Here is a 23267-nt window from a genome sequence, read left to right as displayed (position 1 = left end):
AAAAAAAAAAAAAAAAAACAGTAACTTGGAGAACAGAAACCGCTGATCTTTGCATCCAATGGCAATAAGCTACCCTTCCAACTTTCCATGTGAAAAAGAAGCTGGGGTATGGTTCTGAGTTCTCTGACTGGAATGCAAATACCTCTAGGTCTTTTCCCAAATGGGGAGTTACACACAACGGTTTTTTTCCAACGTTGGATAAAATGGCGGAAGCATAAATAAATTAGTTCAAGTTGCATAAAAAGACGACATCGTGATTTCATCGAGAAGTTGAATCATCATCGATGAATCCCATTCATCATGGGAGATCCCTGTTCCTACTACTACCCTCGATCTATGTATGGTTCTCATATCGTTCGTCTGTTTTTATTATTACATACTGTTTGAGATAAAGTCAACTCTGTCTTTACTGTACGCTTCCGTTCAATAAGAAAGCCATTGTTTCAAAAAAACACCGATTGCCGTCTTGTCAATCACGGTAGTTTCAATTGGATCTGAGCCACAAACAATTGTGTTATGCACGGGCTTTTGTTTCCCTTGCTTGAGCTTCCAACACAGCCAGCCATCGTCAGGGCCTCACCAATTGGCGGAATTGACGGCCCCACTTCCCAGAAGCCCTGAAAGCCCTCTGTAAAAATGCGCTGTAAGCATCCGCTGGAGGTATCACGACAGAACCAAGCACCATCAGCCTATGATTGTCTCTCTACAGCTTTCTCCTCATCACCTTATTCCCACGTCACGCCTGCATATTCCTTGTCGCGAACAAATTAACATTCAGCCGCCAGAAGAGAGAGAACAGAACACAGCAGGGCAGCAACCATTGTCTCCCCCGCCTTGATGACCCAAACCTTGAACGTCAGCCAACCCTTCATCCCTGCATCCACGAACGAGGTATAACGCAGCTTCTCTATACCTCTTCGTACAGCATGTTGAGAACGCAACAGTAGAATCATTCCATCACCGCTTGGAAATCATTGTGCAGAACGAACAAGAGGAGTAAAAAGCCAAATGCCACTCTCACCGGTCATCTTCCCCAACCTGAACCCACAACGTAGCATCACCAGACCCTACATGTAGAAGTTATACTTGGTAGCATCCAATGATAAGGTACAACACCACAATAATAACCTTGGCCGTAACTTGTAAGGTAGCCGCGGTTCAGTACAGTAACAACGTCAGCTGTGCAGTTGCAGTTCCTCCTCATGTAGTCGCGCCCAATCCTCGGTTCAATAACACGTGGACGACCGAGCGCTTGTTCTCTCAAGTTACAACTTGAATACTTGCTGTGTGCTCTTCTGCCGCGCGATGAACCCTGCCCAGCCGCCGATTGTGTCAATCGTGCCATGCCAACTCTACCACCTCGTGATATATACTATCAACATGCCCCGCTACTTGGAGCTTCTGCTTTCTCTCAAACGTGCCGTCTCAATTGTATTGATCTGATATCCTACCAACTTTGAAACCACCGTCGTCATTGAATCTTTTCGTTCATCATCACCACTTTCTGTCGCTTGTTACGAGTCACACCCGCCTCACGAGGTCACAACCAACCAGCACCGTTGAAAGGCGGGCCAAAGTCTAAAAAAGCAACCAGCAACGGGGGACTTTGTTTTTCTTGAGTCGAACTTCTATTGGGCCCCTAGGTCCAAAAGTCAACAAGAAGAAAAAAACAAGAGTCAGCCATCGCTCGGCTTTTCACACTAGCTTCCTTTTGCACTGAGTCTGCCGGACACAGCCCACTTCAGAGACAAGAGGCAGAGAGAAGAAAACTCCACTGCCGAAACCGTTTCCTCGTTGATTCCTACCCAACCTAGTGGGGTCTCTGGTGTCGTTTTTTTCTTAGACTCAGAAGGAAAAAGCTGCAAGCAGAAACCAGAGCCCAGCGTCCAAGCCCAGGTCTTGGAAGGACCAGGACCCGCCCCGCGCTCGCACCTGCCACCCCTGTTCCCATAGCCCACCCACCTGCTAGCAACACACAACTTTCCGCTTCCATTAGCCATTCCTTCCCAGAATCCCACCCCGGTCTCAGTTTCCTTAGTCTTGGAGGGAAAGCAGAGAGCAACCCCCGGTCCCCGGATCCGCCGCCACTTGGCCCGACAGCAACAGCGACAGCGCAAAGAGTACGTACTCTTTTTACCAAAAACCCCCACTAAACCCTCCTTGGGCTGCGGTCACCACAGGCTGGGCTGTCTGTCTCTCTTAGACTATCATCCCGAGGCATCCCTCCAACTTCTTGTTTTCCTCTTTCTCTTCCCACTTTTTCCCACCCCAAAACAAAAACAACAACATAATATAGCAATCCTGGAGGAAATCATAGTCGACCGCTCGCTTTTTCGACGTCTCCCTATCCATCACGGCCTCGACCGTAAAGGCCGACATCATGTCGCCCAAGCTCAAGCCGCTGCTTCTGCCGCAGATGGTGGAGGATCGCCGCAAGTGGGAAGTACAACAAGTTAGCCCCGAGACAGACCTCTCATACGTCTACTACACAACAAATTCGTCCTCATCCGATGTTGCTTCACCACTCACTCCGACTTTCTCTCCTGGCAAGGGTCACTTCCGCATGTCCAGCTCGACGTCTTCTCTCGATCTGCCACCGCAATTGAACGAAAGTCCTGTATCTCCTACGCCATCGGTCCACACAAAACCACCAATGCGATCATTGCCCGATGTTCAAGAAGAGCCTTTGGAACCCGAACACAACAACTACGACGACGATGTCGACCGTAATAGTCTTGCTCCTTCGGACCAGTTTAGTCTCTATGACTGCTTGTGTATGTCTTGTTCGTCTGGTCAGGCCGTCATATCTTCCCGCAAGGATGCGTGTTTGGCCTGCCACCTTCGTAATCGTGGAGTTACTAACCCAGCCTCTTCCCGTGTAGGCGACAACCAATGTGAGCCCCGAAATAGTTCCGAGGATATCATGTTTGACGGCAACATTGTTGGCGACTACGATATCGACTACGACATGGGTTTCTTGAGTGACGGTGACATGCCCATGGACGAGCGCTCTCGCAAGAAGAGATCAGGTAGCGAGTCACCCTTTGCCGGCCTCACGTCACGCATCGGTGCCCGCTTCCCCAACATGTCTATCTGGAAACCAAACGGCCGTCGAGGCAACCCGATGATGTCGCCCAGCACCGAACTCAGCTTGGAAAGCGTTGTACTGTCTGGAGGTCCTTCAAGTCGGTCGTCATCCATGTCTGCGCCCTGCCGACCTGGTCAGGAGCGCGCGATGGAAAACACTGGACTCCCTACTCCTGCAGTATCTTACTATGGAAGCACCGAGAGTATCAACCTACCCGCACCTATCGACATCGAAAAGGCGCAAGCTCTTGTCGAGCGATCCGACCTTGAGCGAGAGCGAGGCATGGCCACAACACCTCTACTACCTCCATTAATGACCAGTCCTCTCTGTGGACCCCCGCCAGAGTCTCCTCTCCAATCACCAACCATCGCACCACCCTCTTCGACTACCGAAGTCCCTTCGCCAGTCCCTTCTGCGACACAGTTCCCTCGACCATCTCTTAGCACGAAGCCTTCAGTGTCATCCTTCCGCTTTGGATGCAACAGCCCTGAGGTTCCACTACCCCTCCCATCGATCCTGCAGGAGCACGACGAATGGTCTGATCGCCTTGGTCATGCCAACTTCACCATCACCCCGCAGCCTTATCAACCCGAGTCCGTAAACATGGAGACCCTCCATCAGCTGCGCAACGATTGGGACACTGCACGATGCAACTACACCAAGCACCTTGTACGCACGGGAGAGAACTATGGCGAGACCAGCAAGATCTATGCTCTTACCGAGGCCAAATGGACCGACATCGAAAAGCGATGGAGGACAACCCACGATGGACTCATGGCCCAGATCGTGGAAGCTACCAGCTCTGCTCCCGGTTCAACAAGTGGTTCACGAAGCCGCAGCCGCGGTCGTGGACGAGCACGAGCCAACAGTGGCGGTTCCATGCTTGGTCGACCCCCTCCCCTGGACGATGTCTTTGCTGGTATGCAATGGAAGCGCCTCGAGGATGGACTGCCCAGCGCTATTCCCCGTCTGGTGGATGCGGATGGCAAGTTCCCCGCCCGAGGCGACGAGGACATTGTAGGACCTATGCAACGGGACGAGGTGATGCTACGGACGCACAGTGAGGAGCGCAAGAGCGCACGATTCTGGAAGAGCCTCGCAGGCAAAGTTGGCCTGCGAAAGTAATTCCTCTCGACCGATCTAACGATTCAACTTAATGACCTACGACATGACGACTAGACCACACTAGAAGTCATTGATGAGCCAGCTATCATGGGGTTGCTTGGCGTTTTATCTTCTTTCATGTCTTTTTTTGCAACAACAATTTTTTTTACAGAGATACCCCGACTCATGTCATTCCTTTTCATTTTTTGGGACATTGAACCCGATATAGCCACGACGGCATACCAACCACATACCTTCGGTCTTATGGAGACCTGCACATATTGTTTATTGTTTAGAGATGTACATAATTGGAAAGTGCGGGGCGTTGAACAGAGGAACAGGAACACCTGGATAACGAAAAAGCGAGAGAGAAAAGTTTAGAACGGGAAACTTGGGTACCAACAAAACAGTGCGCAGAGCCAGCGCTGGAGTTTTGATTTCACTTTTTTCATTGTTTCCTGTGCACGACATTGCACAGACACACACAAACATTTATCCCCGGGCAAGGAAGAAGCAAGGGAACATGTGCACAAAGTGTGTATCATTTTGCTTTTAGGCGTACTGGATTGGGTGGTGGATGAGGGGACGATATTAATGGCTGTCGACATTGGACAGCTTCTCCGGCCTTGCAGTGTTCAAGGTGACGAGGAGAATTCAGAAGATGATTCAAAAATAATAAAAAAATATCTAAAATACCTACTGTTTCTCATGACTGTGACTGTACTGTACCTTGGCTGATTGATGATAGCTACTTTGGAGGTTGGCGTACTGCCTGAGTGACGAGAACTAGGAGAGAGGTTGATGGTAACTACGAGGTAGGTTGACAGCATGCAGTGAAAGGCCCCTTGAAGTAAAAAAAGTCGTGATCCCAAACACGGTTCACCCAAGCGAAGCGAAGCACGATAACCTATCAATCAGTTTCGTTTCCCTCTTGGTGACACCCTCAGGCGGACACGACGCGACCCTCCATCATAAACTAGGCACCCCCTCTTTTTGGTTGCTATGGCCCCCTCATTTTGGACACGAGAAGTGTGAGTGTTTGTATTCGTGGGGGTTGGGCTTATCTGTACGGATATTGGTGGTGTTTTTATACGGTTTTAAATGTATGTGTGTGTGTGTATGGTGTCTTGCTTGTAGGTGTTTTGGTGGTTGGTGTCTTGTATGGATTTGTCAGGTTGGGATACAGTGGCAGAACGCCATGGCTTATGGTTCGTTTCAAAACAAGAGGGGGGAAAGATGAGCCGTGGTTTTGACAGCAGCATCTGATGTTTCACTTGTAATGCGGGTTGTCGTTTATGAGGGTTTTATTTACACTTTTCTTCATCCTACTATCTTTGTGTGTGTGTTGGTTGGTGGAAATGTGAGATGTGCGGGCGAGACGGGTAGATGCATTGATCGGAAACTGAATGCTTTATTTAGATGCGAGGGGAAGTAGGAGGTGAGGTTGTGTTAGAGGGGATGTGAGTGAGGGAGGGAGGTGGGAGGTTGGAGTGACGTCTGACATGTGGGGGTGGGACGGAGAATCCTTGTGAGTGCAGCTTTGCATTTGACATCCTGGACTTTGTGTCTCTGTTTGAGTGTAAGTGAGCAAGACATTATGAGTTGGGAAAGTCAGTAGAGAGTGGGGAGTAAGTGAGACTATTGTGAGTATTGGACTGGACTGATGGATCTGTATTTCGGGATCTTGCTTCAGAAGGATGAATTATTGTTGATATTGGGGTGGTGTGGCTCGGATGGCAGGTGGTTGGTTCAGCCACCCGTCAAGTTTGGGAAGCAAGGAGGATGGCATTTTGCTACAGTCAGGCTTTTACCATGGTTAACTGAAACCGACTCAGCGCCATACCTGAAAATACTTATGACTTGACATCGTGCTGAATATATGGAGGGCTGGGAATACTACTACCGACAGCTCCGTTACTATTACAGGAGAATTGTTGATGAGGACGGCTTGTAAGGTGACTGGCTCCCTATTCATGCTGGGATGATAGCTCATATTGAGATCTCCAGACTGAGAAGGAAAGATTCTGTGATTTGGGTACTTGTCATATATAGAGAAACCAAGGTTACAAACACTACTGACACCAAGAACCTCACTTCGTACGTTGGGACATCTGGAGTAAGGAACCCTCTGATCGTAGAAACGACCGCCCGGTGTTTCGTCCTCGACATGCTCAAGCCGCGTCCTTACATCTTAAGGACTCTTTCCAACACCCCAGACCAGCAAGGGCGCTGCATAAGAAGGAGCCCTCTCCTTAGTCCGCCCCAACTATGTCCCAGTTGGTGCATCACGATGGGATGGATCGGTCAGTAGAGATCCATTTCAGTCAACAACCGGCGGATCCCAAGATGTTTCTCGACGATTGTGATCAACAAAATAGATCCTCCCACTTTGCTCATCTTGTCTTATCTCCCAACCGGACGGTAAATTACCCCCCTGATGCCAAATGGTCTTCAGAACCCCGATACTCATCTCAACGCCTCTTGCATATTGATCCGGTGTTGGATCTCTCATCTCAACATAGCCCTTACTCCTCATTTCCGGACTGATGGCGCCAAGAAGGGATTCAAGACTATTGTACGAGCTTTCGGGCATGACATGGAGCAGGCCGTCATCGTAAACGTGTTCCACCATGGTCTGGCCATCATCTCGTGTCTCGTATGGCGCTGGTCCTTGGCCCTCCCATGGCAGTCGTCTAGACCATTCGTTGTCTGCGTCGATGACACTCGCTTCTGAGCTTGATGCTAGTGCGAGTTCGTCAGTAAAGTATGAATGAAAGATACTTTGAGAGTCTTACAATCGAGTATGGAAACGTGGATGCTAGTATGGCCCTTTTCCAAAGCATTATTCACACGGAGCACCAGCGCCATACTGGCGCCTTTCCCTGCCGTCTTTGCTCCCTTCTGTACTAGGGCAGCTATGATAAGCTCAGTGTTCTTTCGGAAAGTGGCCGTCTCCCGTGCCCCTAGCTCCCTGACTGTCCGTGGAGGCGGGTCATGCATGCGATGTACAGCAAGCCCCAAAGCCGTGATGCCATGTTCGCGACGAGGACTTAGAGTTTCTATATCAACATCTGCGCCTGATTCAAGGAGGATCTCGACACATGCTATGTTTCCAAGACCGCTGGCAAGATGTAGAGCGGTTCCATTCATGGTGCTTTCTACTGCGTTGACCTTTTCTGGGAACAACTGGATGATGTACCTTAACATCGCAGTCTGGGTCGAGATGGCGCCGGTGTCGGACAATGGTGGTTTCGTCATCAAAAGATGAGTTATGAGCGAATTTCCAGTTTGTGAGTTGGCGATGAATGCGGGTTTGCCATATCTCTGCACGACGTACTCTAGGCGGTCAAACCCAAAGTCCATTTTGTATACGGTCAAAGCATGCACCAGCTTGGCAAAGGCTGTAAAGCCGTTCTCCTGATCTGGCCCCAGCAGTCGATCCATGTCAGCACCGACAGCCATCATCTCCATGACTGTTTTAGCCCCGTTCAAGGTAGGATTTCGCATCAGCGCCCACGTGAAAGGAGTTGATCTGTCGCGGGCCCGATCGTAGATACTAGCTCCCCTCCTGAGCAATTCTTCACAGTATCCAGGCCATTCTTGTGTAACAGCTGACTGAAGAGCCCCTCGACTTGCCGAGCCTCTCAACTCAAGAAGTGCCGGGTATTCGTCCACGAGAATCAGGAAAATATGGCGTGAGTCAGAGTAGATAGCTCGTTGAAGTGCATTATACCCGCCAAAGCTCTCTGCATTTGACAAGATCGGTAATAACTCCACTCCGCCCTCTTTAAGATGTGTGATGAATAGCCTGAAAGCTTCGGTATCTCCAGTACAGACAGCGTGGGACAGGGCCGTAGACTGAGGCTCATCGTGTCGAGTCCTTTGTATCGGATCCGCTCCGTGTTCCAGAAGAAATGAGCAAGTCCGTTCTTTCGCTTGCTTGAAATTTGCTCGATGCAGATATCTTCTATCGAGCAATAGCCGCTTATCTGCGTCCATTGCTTTGAGGAGCAACCGCGTGTAATTTTCCGGCGTCATTCCTTGGAACGGCTCCTCAAGTACAAGATCCATCTCTACTGCATTAGTGCCTGCCATAAGGAAGCGGGTTTGTAGCTGTAATGTGTTGGGAGTATCTGCAACCCCTAGTGATTGGTTCACGGAAGACGGGTAGAGTTGTACTGCTAGTTTGAGCATCTTGTCGTGGTTCAGGGAACAAAGTAAAGTAAGAAGACCGCAGTAGTCTGCCGGACTGATCTGAAGTTCAGGCCGGGAATGCGATTTGAGTATTTCTTCAAAAAGAATTGGTCGGTTTTTGAACACCGCCCACATTAGAGGTATACCCGCCCCCAATGACATCCTGTCAGTTCGTTCTGCCAAAGTATCGAGGGCTACTTCACCCAAGCTTGCTCCGCGATCGAGGTAGCGAGGGAGAAGACCGGCCGCATCATGGTCGTCCATCATGGAAAGACAATGGGCTATACTGAGACCCTCAGTGCTGATATGGCCAACTTGAGCTCCATGATCCAGGAGAAAGGTGGCAATCTCGGGGTTGTTGGCCCGCGTGGCATAAAATATCGGGGTCTCATTGCGAAAATTGGTGACGTTGATATCAGCTTTGGCCTCAATCACTAGATATTTTACGAGATCTAGCCGTCCAATCGCTGAGGCTACGTGAAGGGCCCGCTCTCCAACCATCTCGCTACCAAACCGAGCCTCTACTTCAAGGTCAACAACTGCTTGATCAGCATAAATGGGACTCATGATCCTCTCGAGGTATGGCTCGATACGAATAATCTGTGGCTCTGATCGGCCCCAAGCCATCTTTTGAGCCATACTCCCAGCTATAGTCGCCAGTTCAGGATCGGAAGCTTGTAAGCATGAGAGGTTTGAGCGGTAGCCGGCAAGAACAGCGTGGGTGTTCCAGAGTCTCCTCGGCACAGTTGTTTGAACACGACTTCCGGTAGATTCTTCCAGAGGACAGAACCAGTACTGGGCATTGCCTTCGTGAGACTGAGCGGCTAGAGCGAGCCACTCTATAGCAATCGATTCAACCACAACTGTTCCCAAGCCGAGAAGGTATGAAAGCGCGATATTTAGTGCTATAGGAGCAAGCATCTGAAGTTCCGGCTGTGTCCATAGTTGTGACCGGCTACGGCCTTCTTCGGCTCGCACGTAGTCATACAGGGCCTCCTCACTGCCTGTGAAGTTCTCGTCGACATCGCGTGCAATAATTGGACTTACTCTTGCCTTTATATCATTGCCTATTGCGAGAAGGGTTTGTAACATCTTTTCCTTGAAAGGTCGAGATCGATACATGTATGAAGGCTGAATGGCCTGTAATGATGTCAGACCAAGTCTTGAGCTATCAGATACGTTTGAAGACCTACCAGTAGTCCCGGTATGGGCCGATTTTCCCAATAAGAGGGATCATACATCGCCGTATCAGGGAGGTCTGTTAACCTGCGTATCATCAGTCAGGTATAGCCACATGCCACTTGAAAAGTACTTTTCCATACCCAGACAATCTGCCATTCCCTTGCTCCCTTAGTAAGAGCAAAAGGTCCATGATTGACAGCCGCGATGACGGCTGGCAAGGAAGAGAAGATGTGAACAAGAGAGCGAGCGGAAGCGATGGTAGACCGTCACCCAGAAGTGATACAGAGTTCATTGCAAGACGTAGAGGGCTTTCAGGGTGATCATCAGGATATAGTTTGTGCAGCAGAACCACCTTGGCTTTATCGTCAGGGGTCATGCAATAACGAATACGGGTTTCCAGGAAGCTTCCACCCTGTGGAATCCACCCCGAGGGACACCATATCGTTGCAATCACTATACCGAATGAGTATGTGTCCGCCAACTGCCAATCGATGTTCATTTCGCCGAGAACCACCTCTGGCGACTGCCATACTGGTGTTCCTGTTGTAAACCTCGCTGATGCATACGTTGAGGCTGGGGCTACACCACTGAAGTCGGATATCTTTGCGACTATACCACGGGAAGGATGTTGGCACAGAATAATATTTCCCGGCTTGACATCGCCGTGGGTGAGACCGAGGGAATGTATGATGTGAAGACCAAGGGCGATATCGATTGTCAGGTTTGTCTTTCTCTCAATAGTTCCGTATGATCGTAGTTGCTGCAAGGAATCCTCGAGGGTATCTGAACCATAAGTATTTGTTTCATTCTGAAAAGCGATAGTATGTGTACTTACTGTAGGTCGCTAGCTCCAGACCAAGTGCGGGAACGATGCTGTTACCATCCCAGCCGACAAATAGTAGCCTGCAGATGTTCTCATGTTTTCGCAACTCTGGATGACAAAACACTCGCAGCTCTTGGAGCAGCCACGCATGTATCCTTTCAGTGCCCTCCTGATCGGCGCCACTCGTAGTTCTGGGAGCCTGATGATATCTCTTACAAGCAACTAACGTTCCTGCCACCAAACCAGGTTAGTAACGTTGATGTACCTAGTTTCTGCTTGGGTGGGTAATAAATGAATAGGTTACTAACCGGCTGGACAATCTGGTGACACATCCTTCTCAATTTGCAGCACTGATACGTTGCTCGAAATTCCATGACCCAAGAAAACTGACTGAGGTACTTTACCCCCTGTGACTGAGGCAAATTGACCTACTGGGAGGTCATAGTGAGGTATTTCAAATTGGATGGCCAGAACGAAGAATGAGAAGACGTCTGGTGTAGTCCTTTCAGAGAAGAGAGATTCTTGTTCTCCTAGTGTAAGATCTGCAATGGACGTGACCAAGGCAGCGTCGTCATCACTTGGATCACCACGGACGATGGAAGATAGTTCAGGCATCTCGGTCAACCCGGTACTTGGACGATAGAGAGAAACCTCTGATGCTTCCAGTTTCTGAAGGGATCATTTTCGGATGTTGGGTATGGCATCAACCAAGACGAGGCTGCTATCTGAGCGGGGTTGGGAACACCTGCATGATAGATAAGCAGCCACATTTTCTAACCATGAAGCCTTCCATCAACCTTTCTCGCACTCAGATGTGACTATAACCACAGCAAAATCCTGGACTATCTCAAATTGATACACAATACCCCAAACGATGGATCCAGCAAGTGCCACTCTCACTGCCGTGAGCTTACTTGTAGCCTTCAAAGGCGCAGTAGATAGCTATGTAATGTTGACAGACATCTTCGCCTCGGACCCCGGCCTCAATTACCAGGCTCTACTGTACAACATCGAGCAGATCATACTCCAGACTTGGGGCGAGAGAATGAAGATTGCCGACACAAAAGAGTGCCTCATAAACAACGAGCCGCCTCTCATTCAAGACGCCGTTGGGAAGATTATGGCCGAGATCTCCACTACTCTTGATGCAGCGGGCGAATGGATCTCTAAAAAGTACTCGATCGATCCTCCTGATCCAAACAAGACGCAAATGAGTACCGCAACCAATGACTTCAATACCAACAGCCCATGGATCGCGAAACTAAAGGAACAGCAACACAAGTTGAAAAAGTTGCAACGATTTAGCTGGGTTGCGAAAGACAAGAAGCACTTTGAGGAAATCAACCAGAAACTCGCAACTCTAAACCAGAAGCTCCATTGTCTTGTGGGTGCCTGCGATGAGACGAGGCTAGTGACGGCTATCAGCGACAAGTTGGATTCCCGTTTGTCTCTGGCGACTCTATCGAGCGGAGGCAACCAAGCATCATCCACGTTACTCGGTCTGGTCAGCCGTCTTCAATCAATCCAGGAGGAGGACGTTGAGGCAGCATCAGCTCGAGTCAAGAGTATCCCCGCAGAATGCATCCAGCATCTAGACACCGAGAACCAGAGAAAGGATATCCAACGAACACTCGCCAGCTACCAATCCACTACTTCACTACCTGAGACAGTCCTCCTAGAATGGAAATACATTGAAGCGTGGAATAAGGAACAGTCTCAACTTATCAAACGGATCCGAGCCTTGGGTGCTCTTTTGAGTACCGGAAATGCTCAAAACTTTCACAGGCTCGACTGTCTAGGTATCTTTGACGATTTAGACCACGAGAAACAGTTTAATGGGTCACGACGTATTGCACTGGTCTATAAACTTCCGCGATCCCGCACGCTTCCACAGAAACCTCCGAGTCTACTGGATATTCTCAAACTCGCAAAAAAGGATCGAACTCGTCCACCATTAGGACAAAGATTTGAGCTGGCTTACCAACTTGCCTCTGCCATATCTCTGTTCCATGCAGCAAAGTGGATTCACAAGTCCTTCAGCAGCGACTGCGTTGTGTTCCCAGGTGCAGCGAATTCCATTACGGACCCTGCTATCGTTGGATTCCAGTACAGCCGTCCAGCGAAGGATGAATCTCTTGAGAAGACGTCGGGACTCGTGCGTTCCGAGCTCCAGTTATACATCCATCCCAGCGTTGAGTCAGGGTGGACCAAAGCCAAAGAGATATATAGCTTAGGTATTGTCCTCCTTGAAATCGCATACTGGAGGCCTATTTTTGAAGACAATTATCGCAAGATGGTGGCGTTAGACGTGGTGATGGCTCTAAAAGGTGAGGTATGTGGTAAGTTTGGCCAGGACCTTGAAGGCACGGTGGGAGAAACTCTTATGAGCGCTGTGCGATGGTGTCTATCCTGCCCTGATGATTATAGAGGGCCATATGCCGAGGCAGGGCTGTCGACCTTGTTCTTCCAGAATGTGGTAGAGCCACTGTCGACGCTCAAGGCATGAAAAAGAAGTGGCTAGGTATATGAGGAGTTATAGCTGTGTCGTTGGGAAAGGGATGAACTAAAATCGGCCAATTTGCTTGGAGGGATTTCACCAGTAGAAGCTATCAAAGACTTAGATATGCGTGTTGCCATACTCCCTTCCCACCCATCTGATTCGCAACCTTTTATTTTCAACCTCTTTCCAACCTCTGATAGGTTATTGTAAATGTCAACTAAGATAGATCTAGAAGCTTGAACTGAGCTTGAAACAGTTCTATCGGATTGCTGCAGATTCGCCACTCAACGTCCTGCACATCACGATCATATCATCAAAGAGCACATTTGAGGCCATCCCTCTAGTCTAGACTGGGGTTGATTGCCTTATGGCGAACAGTAGACTAAGATGATATAGGAAAGTAACTCCTGGAATATCAGGAACGCCTTGAACTAGTTTCATTAGCCAGCCTTATATCCTCGGATAATGGCCAAAGGGAAGGCCTTGTTCCACCGGCTATCGATCTTCAGCTGGAGAATTATACAACAGGTTGATTCGCGGGAGTAGTTCCGCCAGCCTTGACCACGGCTTCATGCATCACTAGCGCTCAGCCATCATGGAAGTAGACCCTTCTTCAGCTTAATCCAAACAATGTCTCAGAACTTCAACGGACGCTTCCACATTAGGCCATTTATACTGATGAGACCATGTTTCCCGGATCCTACTTAATCTCCTGGGCACGCCTTGAATGATCTCATATGGTTTTTGTATCTCAGGCTTTGTAGCAAAAATGGACAGTAATGGCTACTCCAGGTACGACTCAGATATGTTTTAAGTCGTGTATCTAACAATATTCAGGATTCAGCGGCGGTGTCCCACGGGAAAACAACGCCCCCGAAGTCTTTGATGGAAATTTACCACAGCTTGTCCCTGATAACGTGGTAGAGAATGGAGCTCAAGATGTTGCGAAAGTCGAGACAGCCTCCCAGGTTATTGAGAGCCCTGCAGGAGAGTCCAAGCCACCTCTCATTTGCGGTACAGAGGAACAATCTAGATCACGGAGAACATGTCAACTAACCATGATGATTTGAGTAGGGATAAGAAAAAAAGTCGTTTATATTGCTCTAGCTGTTGTCCTTCTACTGGTCATTATTGGCAGCATTGTGGGAGGTATACTGGGGAGTCGGAGACATTCTAGTTCATCCACTGCAGAGATTGACATTGCGACAACATCTAAGAATCCAAGCAGCACGTATGTGGTCCTACGAACCAAGGAAGGATTCCCAACTGACAATCATATAGTTCGTCCTCTGGCGAGACGGCCATTCCGACACCCTCCCCAGATTCAAGCACGACAGATCTAAGCATGTAGGTGGTTACTATCCGTCCAAGGCATCTACCTGCGCTAACCTACCTATCCTCCAGCTCAATAACCACAGAAGAAACCACGACTCCAATCCCGACTACGTCCACAGCTACATCGACATCCAGCGCCCCATGCAGCGAAGGGACGGTCGCCGCCGGCGAAACACAAAACTACCTTGGTCTCTGCAAATTCTCGTGCGCATACGGATACTGCCCACCGGGACCCTGTACATGCACAAGTCACGGCGATGGAAAACCTTTACCTCCGGAGACAGGGGTTCAAGGGTGTCCTCTTCCTGGTTCAAGTGAAGGATATCGTGGGTTGTGCTCTTTTGCTTGTAACCATGGGTATTGTCCGCCGGGAGCTTGCACCACAGAGTGCTCAGAATAGACAGGCGGGTTGGGAGAACATAGGGCGCCAGATCTTTTTAATGCAACAGCTATGCATGTCTGACACCAGGTATATATATTAGTACGATCTTGAAATTTTAGAAGAAATCTATGTCCGTCTCTTAGGCTAGGCAGCTGGAGGTGCGGGATGCCCACAACCGGGACGTCAAGGAGATAACATCTGTAACAAAAAGTGGCATCTAAAAACGCCTTACCCATCAATTTTCCCTAAACAGCATCCTGCTTCAATAGCGCGCCACGAAGTCCAAGATGCAGGCTTATAAGTGGTTGCGCATTTGCGGCTGAGGACCCTGGTACAGGCTGAAAGAAAAGACATAGATCAAAACATCAGCACTTAATCTTTCAGCATATCAAGTCACAGGAACCATGTTGCATTGGAGGGATTGACAGGGGAATAGAGAGAAAAGAGAGACTATTAAATGCCAAGAGGGGTCTGCCCTCTTGGTTTCCCCCGCTTCTGCCCTTTCGTGTAAGTCAAGATGGAGCCTCAACGGGTTTTGCAACATGCGAATACTATGCCTCAAGGTTTATCGCATCAGAGATCTGTTGCTAGAAAACCTGTTGGAAACCCGTCTGTAGGGTCGCCGCAGATTGTTTCGCTTCCACATCGGCCTGCGCCTCAGCAGCAGCACTCGCAGGGCGGTTATCCTCCTCATGTCCAACAGCAGCAGAGTCAGATCCAACAACAGCGGCCTCAGTCTTACCATCCCAGACAGCAGATTCATCCTGGATATCAACAGATTCCAAGTCAAATCCAAAATGCTCAATCTGTCATTCAGTCCAGTCAGAGTGTACAGCAGCAGGTGCAACCGGCTCAGCACCTTCCGCACCAGCAGTCAGTGCAAACCCAGCATCATCAACATCAGGCCCAAACGATTCAACAACAACCTCATCAACAAGTATCTCAGCAGCTGAACCAACAACAACCACAGACACCAATCCAGCATGTCCAGGGACAATCTCAACACCTACCATCCCCGCAACAGCTGCAATCACTTCAACAACAGCACGCCCAAGGACAGCAACAGCAGCAAGTGCAAACCCAAAATCCTCATCAACCTCAACCCCAAGCGGCCCAGCAGCAACCGCATCAAGTATCGCAACAGCTAGCACAACAACAATCACAGGTTCCGATTCAAAATGTCCAGTCGCAACCCCAATACCAGTCACCCCTGCAGCAATTGCAGCAATCACTGTTGCAAGAGTACGTCCAAGGGCAGGAACAGCCGTACCAACAACACTCCCCAATACAACAACAGCAGATCCCGACACAGAATCAACACCTCCAACAACAACTTTCCAGTCCGACAGGCTCAGCTCCAAACATCGCGCAGCAGGCAGCTCAGCCCACACCCCCAAACGTCCAACAAACACAAGCACTGCCGACAAGCTCAACTCCTCAACTTCTGCATGCCGACCCTGGCCAAGCGAACATCAATTCGTCCATCGTCGATCACGGAAGACCTGCCAGTGTTACCAGTAGTAGCCCTAGTATTGCCACGCCTGCCACAACTGTCGCAAGCGTTGCGTCGCCAGGTGTGATAAGCACTCCAGCATGGGATCCCAGTGCTGCTCCTCCGATTCAACAAGTTCCGGCAGTCGATATCAGGCGTACATCTACCGGACAACCCAAGCTGTGCAATCATTGTCGAAAAGGTGAGTGAGCTTGGCTACAGTCTGAGCATATTGGCTTACCATCATAGCAATCCCGCTCAATGTATCGGTCTATACCTGTCTCATCTGTAGCACCGCGCATATCGCGACAAGCTTCTGTGTCTGGTGCTTCACCTCCAACACAGTCAACACTTCCCACAGCCACGACAAGTCTTATTACGCAACCGAATCTGATCCCCGTGTCCAACCCTCGGTGCAAGATGCCACGACGCACATGTGGACGATCCGAAAGAATGTTTCTGGGAGACTTTGGTACACACACAATGTCACTGGGCTCAAGACGCATCTCAAACCTACAGCAGCGGCTTTGTCTAGCTTCTCGGGATTGCCACCGGGCTGGGATGAGCGAAGAACACCTGATGGTCGGACGTTTTACTTCAACAAGAGATTGGGAACAAGCGCTTGGACGAAGCCAGCCAATTCTCTGCCCGACGGCTGGAAGGAGTTGAGAACCCCAGACGCCGTGCCATTCTACGTCAACGAACAACTGGGCCTGTCAACGTGGGATCGACCAGGACAGCAACCACGACAGACGAAACAGGGCAATAAAGTAGTAGTCAGACGGAGGCCTGCACCAGGACAGCCAAACACCCCACAGAATGTCGGCGACAATATCCTTAATGCTACGATTAACGCAGCCCGACTCACTGGTCAAGGTGTCGAGTCCGCCAGCAGACAAGTCGGAAAGCTAGGAAAGAAGAAGAACTGGAGGAAATTGGGAAGGATGCTCAATCAAGTCAATGGAATCAACGGTGATAATTCAGGAAGCGACTGTGAATACAATGATTATAATGACGACAGTGGTTTCGGTTTCGGCGATGACTCGGGCGGCTACCAAGATCAACAACAAGGGCAGTTCCAACAGGGTTTCGACTATCAGCAATCCTCTTTCTCAGAGCCTCAGCAGTCCTTCGATTTTGGAGATAACCAACAACAACCGACGTTCCAGCAGCCTGGGTATGAGCAGCAGACGACGTTTGAGTACTCTGTGCAGTCAGGCTATGAGCAATCTTCGTTCGACCAACAGCCCGGGCAGTTCAGCGTCACGACTGAGGTTTCTTACACGACCGAGTCGCAGCCGTCCTTTGAACAACAGACCTTTGAGACGCAACAAGATCAATACAGTCAGCAAATATACGAGCAGCAACCTGGTATCCAGGATCAGCAGCAACCCATGTTCGAGCCGATGATGACCCAAGAGTCTATCACCATAACTTCTCAACAGGCTGAACCATTCGAGCCTGTTCCACCTCTCCAACAGCAGGATTGCATGCCAGCACCTATTCCACAGGAGACTTATGTACAGCCGACGCCTCAACCTCTGTACCAAACATCCGTACAACAGACATATCCTACCCAGCAATTCGTCTACGAGCCGGCCCAAGTTCAGATGCAACAGCAACAGGTCACCGTCTCTTATCAAGTGCCCACGTACACTCTCGAGCCAGCACCGACCGTCGTACCTCAGATGCAAACACCACAGCCTGTCTTGCCAATTTACATCCCGAATAACCAACCTGAGATCATCACCAGCGACGCGCATCTAGTCGAAGTCCCTGGTGCACCTGACACTACAACCCTCGTATTAAACAGTGGCTATGGTGGTAACGACATCCTCGCCGGTACAAGTCTGGCCGCAGAACGAAACGTTGTAGTGTCGCAACCACCGCAAGATGATGTCGTAGTCCAAGTTACTGTCGGGCAGACGCAGTCGCCCTTGGTGCAGACAACATGTGGACCAGAGTCAGTGGTGGTTCAAGAGTATAGTACTGTGGGAAAGACAGATGCGTTTGTGTCTGTTGATACTGTGGCGATCGAGAATAGCTTTGCTACGACTGCGGCCAATAACTGCAAAGACTATATCTAGGGATTGAATGCTCATTCTGTCTTTGCTTGATGACGCGACGGTGTTTGGAGTATACGAGCTTGGATGTCCATCAACATGAATTGGAGTTCTTGGAATACGATAGCGTAGCAATGTCTTGATCTTTTTCTCATTATCATAATCCAATATACGAGATCGCTTTCTATCTGTATGCCATACAATCTGTCCAAGCCAGTACCCAGAACATGTCGAGCCCAATTCCACTTTATCCACTCTAGGCCATCTCATAACTATCGACCCGTTGACTATCCCCACGTTTGATCTTCCTCCTCAAATCCCTGAGCGTATTCCGCTCCTCCTCCTCCTCCCCAATCCAAACAGGTTGAAAACTCTTCTGCCACAACCACCATCCACCCCCCGTGATAAGAGTAACAGGAATCGCAATAACAAAATACATCCAAATCTCTTTCGAAACAGTCCACTCACCAGTATCATCACTCACATTAAAAAACGACATACTGAAAAGTGCAGAAATAAACGTCGCCGGTAGAAATGTTAGTGTTACAAAGGCAATCGTCTTCATCGCTGCGCTGTCGGTTTGTGTCGCTTTGCCGATCTTAACGGCGATGCGAGAATCGTACTGCGCAACGCTGTGGAAGGCGAGTTGGACTTCGTTGAGCAGACGTTCTTTGTTTGCGCTGGCGCGATGGCGGAGACTGGAGAAGATATGGTCGTACCACAGTAATCGCTCTCCAACACGTCGATATCCTGCACCCTTCCCCATCTCTTCTTGAAAAGACTTGTGCTGCGCAATAATAGAAGCAACAGTCTTCTCTGCCACCTCCAATGTCTCCGAGACGTGAATAGCATGTCTAGCCGTATCGTGCATAAACCTGTACTTGGGATTCGGCTTTTTGCTGTTCTCTTCTGTTTCGATACCGCGCACACGGTCACGGACGGCCCAGACGCTGTTGTCTTGTAGGGTGGATAGCTGCTCTAAAAGATGGAGGTAGAACCAGAATGGATCGCCGAGAGTTTCGTTATGCATAGAGGTAGGAAACACTTTTCTGAGACGATGTTTACCGGGAACTTCGAAGATGACCAGGGTTGTTTTCTGTGATGAGGCGATCCAGCGGGTGAAAATGTTAAATTTATACCATTCGTGGGAGTTGGCGTGTAGTTGCTTTGCGAGGAAGCGCGACCATGTATCTAACTCCGTTAGCAGAGCACATTAACGAGTAGAGGGAGGGACACTTACTCAATGATGTGATATCACCATTATCATCGCGAAACGTCTCACTTCCAAAATATCCATTTGATCTTCGACTATAACCTGACCAGTAGAGATCTGGCATGAGGAATTCATCTGTAAAGTATGCTCGACATGATGGACAGTCGCGGACTCTATCTGCGTCCGCGAAACTATTCCAGTCAGTACGCGTTCATTCGAGATGAGGTGGTAGTAACTTGCATGACTGTGACATGAGAATCTGGGCGTAGAGTCAACTCGGCTGAACGAGGATTCGTCGGCCCATCCCATTCATTGTTATCTACTACTGTTAGCGTTGAAGATGTTGGCTTGTAGGGGACGGACCTTTATTCCATGCCAAGACGCAAAAGTCACTGCAGTTTTGATGTGTTGGCATTTTGACAAACTTGATAAAATGGAAGAATTAATTGATCGTACTCAAGACTGCGCGCACTCGACAATTGGGCGTCCTCAAGAGTTGGGTGTAGCGTCGCTTTTCAATCGCACACCATCAACATCATCAGATCATATTCCAGGCAGAATATTTGAGGCAGTGCGAAAGTTGTGAAACATTGTTGGTGATGATGAGCCTCAATTACGTCGCAACCAATCGGTTATCGTGAGGCTGCATGTATGCGCCCGGCTGGAGTGTAAGCGCCTAGATGTGGGTAAGGCGTATCGCGCAGGCATCAATCTGCAGTGAAAATGAGATTCTATTTGATAGACTTTGCAGTAATGGCGCTTTGCATTTTGGTGTTTGTAATTTATTATGCTGTGATACTGCCTCCGGAACGTACCCTGGAGCTGAAGAGGAAATATCACCACCACAACGTCGCTTGTAATAAGACGCTTCAGTCGCCCATTTCCCCACGTATGTAGACGCCTTATGCATGTTTCTCCCAAAAGATTCCCATCATGTCAACCAGCAACCACTCATCCAATCCAGCAAATCACTGGAAAAGACATTCGGTCAAGCGGAGAGTCGACAGGCTTGTCGGGGTCAACTTCGTAGTCCCTACAACCACATCAGTTTAAACGCCATGGACCTCTAGGGTATGAGAACATACCAGACAATCCCAAGCAGCTCCATATCTGTAGCAAACCAATTCTCAGAAACCTTTGCAACCTGGCGCTTCTCTCTCTTGGCACCAAAATCTGCCTCTCTGCGAACTCGTCGTAAAAATCGTAAATTGGGGATGTCGATTTCCGGTGGTGGACTGACTTGCTGCACGTCGACCATCTGCAGATGTGTTAGTTGGGCGTCGCAGAGCTGGAGTAGACGACTTACGTCGGTGTCCTTCTAAGATCGCACAGCGGGGGCTTTTTTGACTGTCGTGGTCTTCGGCTTTTGTTTGGATGATCGCGAAGCTTGTGTTCTCGTGATCTTGTTCGTCGTGATGTCAGTTCGGGGTTTTCTGGTGATGGGTTTCGTGGTGGAAGGCATTTGTGAGAGCGCTGCAGTGAATCACAAAGGGTTCGTCGTAATCTAATATTATAGGTATGCCCAGAGCAGATAACGAGTAGATTGCGAGTCGGTAAAGATGTCTGGCGATATTCTCAAAAGGATGTCTCGGGAGATATTGATGAAGGGACAGAAACAGATTGGAAGCCCCGTGTTTATGGTATGCCCATGAAGCTTTGCAGCGGCAGGAGGTATCAGCATATTGACTGGACTGCCTTGAGGATGCGCCCGCCTTCTCGGTGAAACGGCACTTGGGGAGGAGCATTAGGATGAGACAATGAAGCAGGAGGTTTAAACCATCAACATTGCTTCCCTCTCCCTTCATCTCAGCCATCCTTGTAGCCACGAACGCTTCCACCTTGAGGCGATAAAGCCAGCTTTTGTCGGTGACTGTACATCTTCTACTATACTCATCAAGGTCCTGTCTCCAATCTCCGCATTTGTGATCAGCGCCGATACCCATGAGCAGCGAGTCTAGACCTGCAAGATCCGACGAGTCGGTAGTGGAACGGCTATGTACAACGCCGATCACCATGTATCCCATTTCATCAACACCAAGAATACGAAGTTCTGGTACACAGGCGGATATGAATAGCTTCAACTATGATGGTGTAATGATTGCCTTCCAACATGCACACCGATGGTACGTTATCATTGCCATATACTTCAGAGCCGATCTCCTTACCACAGTACAGTAGGTAGCCCGGCCGGTAGCATAGCTGATGTCAAGATTAGATCTCGATAGATGTAAAATTCTTCATCAAAACAGTTAACAATCGTCATAAACCAATTAAGCTTTTCATCTCGCATTCGCGTATGGAAAGAAAAACAATGCCATCACTTGAACATCAACGTTGTTGATCAACCCCGCACGCCACGGCGACTGAAGACAAACGGAGGCAGTCCGTCGCGGGAGAGCGACACAATAAATTGCCTCCATCAGTGGCGACCCTATCAAAATACGCATCCCTGACAAATGGTATTCTGACTTTACCATCTGCATGTTATTGTGTTTACACGTGAACCTCGGAGTTACCTCCTGTGTGCAATGAGAGGTGAAAGTGACAGTTGAGACGACGTCATTATATGCATGGGATTTGTTAAAACATGACTCGATTTCTTGATCGACGGTTAACTGGATTATGCACAAAAGTGAATCGGGGTTGTTGCACGTGGCATGGGGTTAGGTTGGAGTTGAACGTGACCTCATGGGACATGGGTGGATCATATGCCAGATAACATGAGTGCGACGTTGATGCATTTGACAGGTAGACAGACATTCACATAGAGACACAAGGACAAGATAGTGTAATAATGTTAAACTTATGGTATTTCTGCCATTCAGTGTGGGTGCTATTTGCCCGCCATCCATCATCCATCTCGCTGTCCTCCATCCACAAGATGCTCGCTCTAGGTTATCCAGGCGAACCATGCGCCTGCAAAACGAATCCAACATGGGGTATCCCAAATGCAAGGTAACAATAATAATAATAAAAACAAACGCCCCGATGTCCATACGATGATAAAAGAATAGGTCTAAATGCGCTTTCCTGTGGAAATGCTATATGCTGATGCTGTCGGGGGTGAGAGCGAAAGAGGTTGTACAGGTGTTGATGCGATGGGAGTCTTCTATAGTCGTTTCATGTGGACGTGTCGAGTTGATGGGTGATGGCGGGCAGATGCAGTCGTAATCAAGAGTAGTAGGTGATGTTGCGGTGAGGTAGGTTGGTTGTTTCTAAGGGTATCATGATAATAATGTCGTTGACCGCTTTCCGCGTTTACTTCTTGTGAGACTTGCCGGAACGCGAGTAGTTTCTTCGCACGCGTTCTCGTCCACGACGCTCCTCCTCATCGCTGCCAGAGCTGTGACGACGACGATCCTCCTCGTACCAGGCGCTCAGTGCCTTTCCGCCGAAAGTGAGGTCTTCATCTTCGATGATGGTGGGTTGGACCCAAGTGTAGGCTGAAGGGTCGACTTCGCGGGCTGTGGGGTCGAGAGCCTGAAGATTGGGGACGTAATAGTAGTAAGTTTCGGTTGAGTGAGCCATAATGTTTGTGGTTTGTATGGTTTGGTCACAGAAAAGTCGGATGGGTTGGTTATGTATTTATTGTGTGGTTGTTGTTTGTTTGTTTGTTGTTGTGGTTCCCAATTGGAATGGAGAGGCAAGTGGGCACTTCACAAAGGGAGATAATGTGGATATGATTGGTTTGCAATAAGAGTCCAGCTCGTGAACAAAGAAATGCAAACGCTTGTTTTTGTTTGTTTGTGTAATGAAGAGAGAAGGAAAAAAAGCCGGGGAAGGGGATTTCGGGGGGAAGGCTGATGGATATAGATACCGACAGTTCTAGTTAAATGGAGCCTCAGGTGAATCAAGGTGGAGTGTGCCAAGCTGTAAGGGGGGGGGGGGGGG

At 49.1% G+C, this 23267-nt stretch overlaps 8 protein-coding genes across 8 annotated transcripts; 4 read left to right on the top strand and 4 right to left on the bottom strand.

The window, feature by feature from the left end:
- Nucleotides 1–2380: 2380 nt before the first annotated feature.
- On the top strand, nucleotides 2381–4213 carry FIESC28_04461 (uncharacterized protein; the record flags this gene model as incomplete). The annotated part of the gene is made up of 1 exon (XM_031158608.1): nucleotides 2381–4213. The coding sequence occupies one exon, from the start codon at nucleotides 2381–2383 to the stop codon at nucleotides 4211–4213; it is 1833 nt and encodes a 610-aa protein (XP_031017340.1).
- Nucleotides 4214–6512: 2299 nt separating this feature from the next.
- Nucleotides 6513–11006, bottom strand: FIESC28_04460 (uncharacterized protein; the record flags this gene model as incomplete). Its single annotated transcript, XM_031158607.1, has 6 exons — nucleotides 6513–6934; nucleotides 6988–9526; nucleotides 9580–9652; nucleotides 9709–10351; nucleotides 10404–10499; nucleotides 10700–11006. 6 exons carry the CDS (start codon nucleotides 11004–11006, stop codon nucleotides 6513–6515), a joined length of 4080 nt encoding a protein of 1359 aa, XP_031017339.1.
- A 259-nt stretch (nucleotides 11007–11265) lies between these two features.
- FIESC28_04459 (uncharacterized protein) lies at nucleotides 11266–12897 on the top strand (the record flags this gene model as incomplete). Its single annotated transcript, XM_031158606.1, has 1 exon — nucleotides 11266–12897. One exon carries the CDS (start codon nucleotides 11266–11268, stop codon nucleotides 12895–12897), a length of 1632 nt encoding a protein of 543 aa, XP_031017338.1.
- Nucleotides 12898–13670: 773 nt separating this feature from the next.
- Nucleotides 13671–14544, top strand: FIESC28_04458 (uncharacterized protein; the record flags this gene model as incomplete). The annotated part of the gene is made up of 5 exons (XM_031158605.1): nucleotides 13671–13683; nucleotides 13729–13905; nucleotides 14109–14122; nucleotides 14173–14238; nucleotides 14296–14544. The coding sequence occupies 5 exons, from the start codon at nucleotides 13671–13673 to the stop codon at nucleotides 14542–14544; spliced, it is 519 nt and encodes a 172-aa protein (XP_031017337.1).
- Nucleotides 14545–15125: 581 nt separating this feature from the next.
- On the top strand, nucleotides 15126–18187 carry FIESC28_04457 (uncharacterized protein; the record flags this gene model as incomplete). The annotated part of the gene is made up of 2 exons (XM_031158604.1): nucleotides 15126–16302; nucleotides 16350–18187. 2 exons carry the CDS (start codon nucleotides 15126–15128, stop codon nucleotides 18185–18187), a joined length of 3015 nt encoding a protein of 1004 aa, XP_031017336.1.
- A 232-nt stretch (nucleotides 18188–18419) lies between these two features.
- FIESC28_04456 (uncharacterized protein) lies at nucleotides 18420–19500 on the bottom strand (the record flags this gene model as incomplete). The annotated part of the gene is made up of 2 exons (XM_031158603.1): nucleotides 18420–19354; nucleotides 19404–19500. The coding sequence occupies 2 exons, from the start codon at nucleotides 19498–19500 to the stop codon at nucleotides 18420–18422; spliced, it is 1032 nt and encodes a 343-aa protein (XP_031017335.1).
- An 827-nt stretch (nucleotides 19501–20327) lies between these two features.
- Nucleotides 20328–20838, bottom strand: FIESC28_04455 (uncharacterized protein; the record flags this gene model as incomplete). Its single annotated transcript, XM_031158602.1, has 3 exons — nucleotides 20328–20409; nucleotides 20462–20634; nucleotides 20707–20838. 3 exons carry the CDS (start codon nucleotides 20836–20838, stop codon nucleotides 20328–20330), a joined length of 387 nt encoding a protein of 128 aa, XP_031017334.1.
- A 1796-nt stretch (nucleotides 20839–22634) lies between these two features.
- Nucleotides 22635–22904, bottom strand: FIESC28_04454 (uncharacterized protein; the record flags this gene model as incomplete). The annotated part of the gene is made up of 1 exon (XM_031158601.1): nucleotides 22635–22904. The coding sequence occupies one exon, from the start codon at nucleotides 22902–22904 to the stop codon at nucleotides 22635–22637; it is 270 nt and encodes an 89-aa protein (XP_031017333.1).
- Between the last annotated feature and the right edge of the window lie 363 nt (nucleotides 22905–23267).

The sequence above is a fragment of the Fusarium coffeatum genome (genome assembly GCF_003316985.1).
Source record: "Fusarium coffeatum strain FIESC_28 chromosome Unknown BRIP53273_contig_91, whole genome shotgun sequence".
NCBI lineage: Eukaryota > Fungi > Ascomycota > Sordariomycetes > Hypocreales > Nectriaceae > Fusarium > Fusarium coffeatum.
This window is presented reverse-complemented; position numbering and strand designations above follow the sequence as displayed.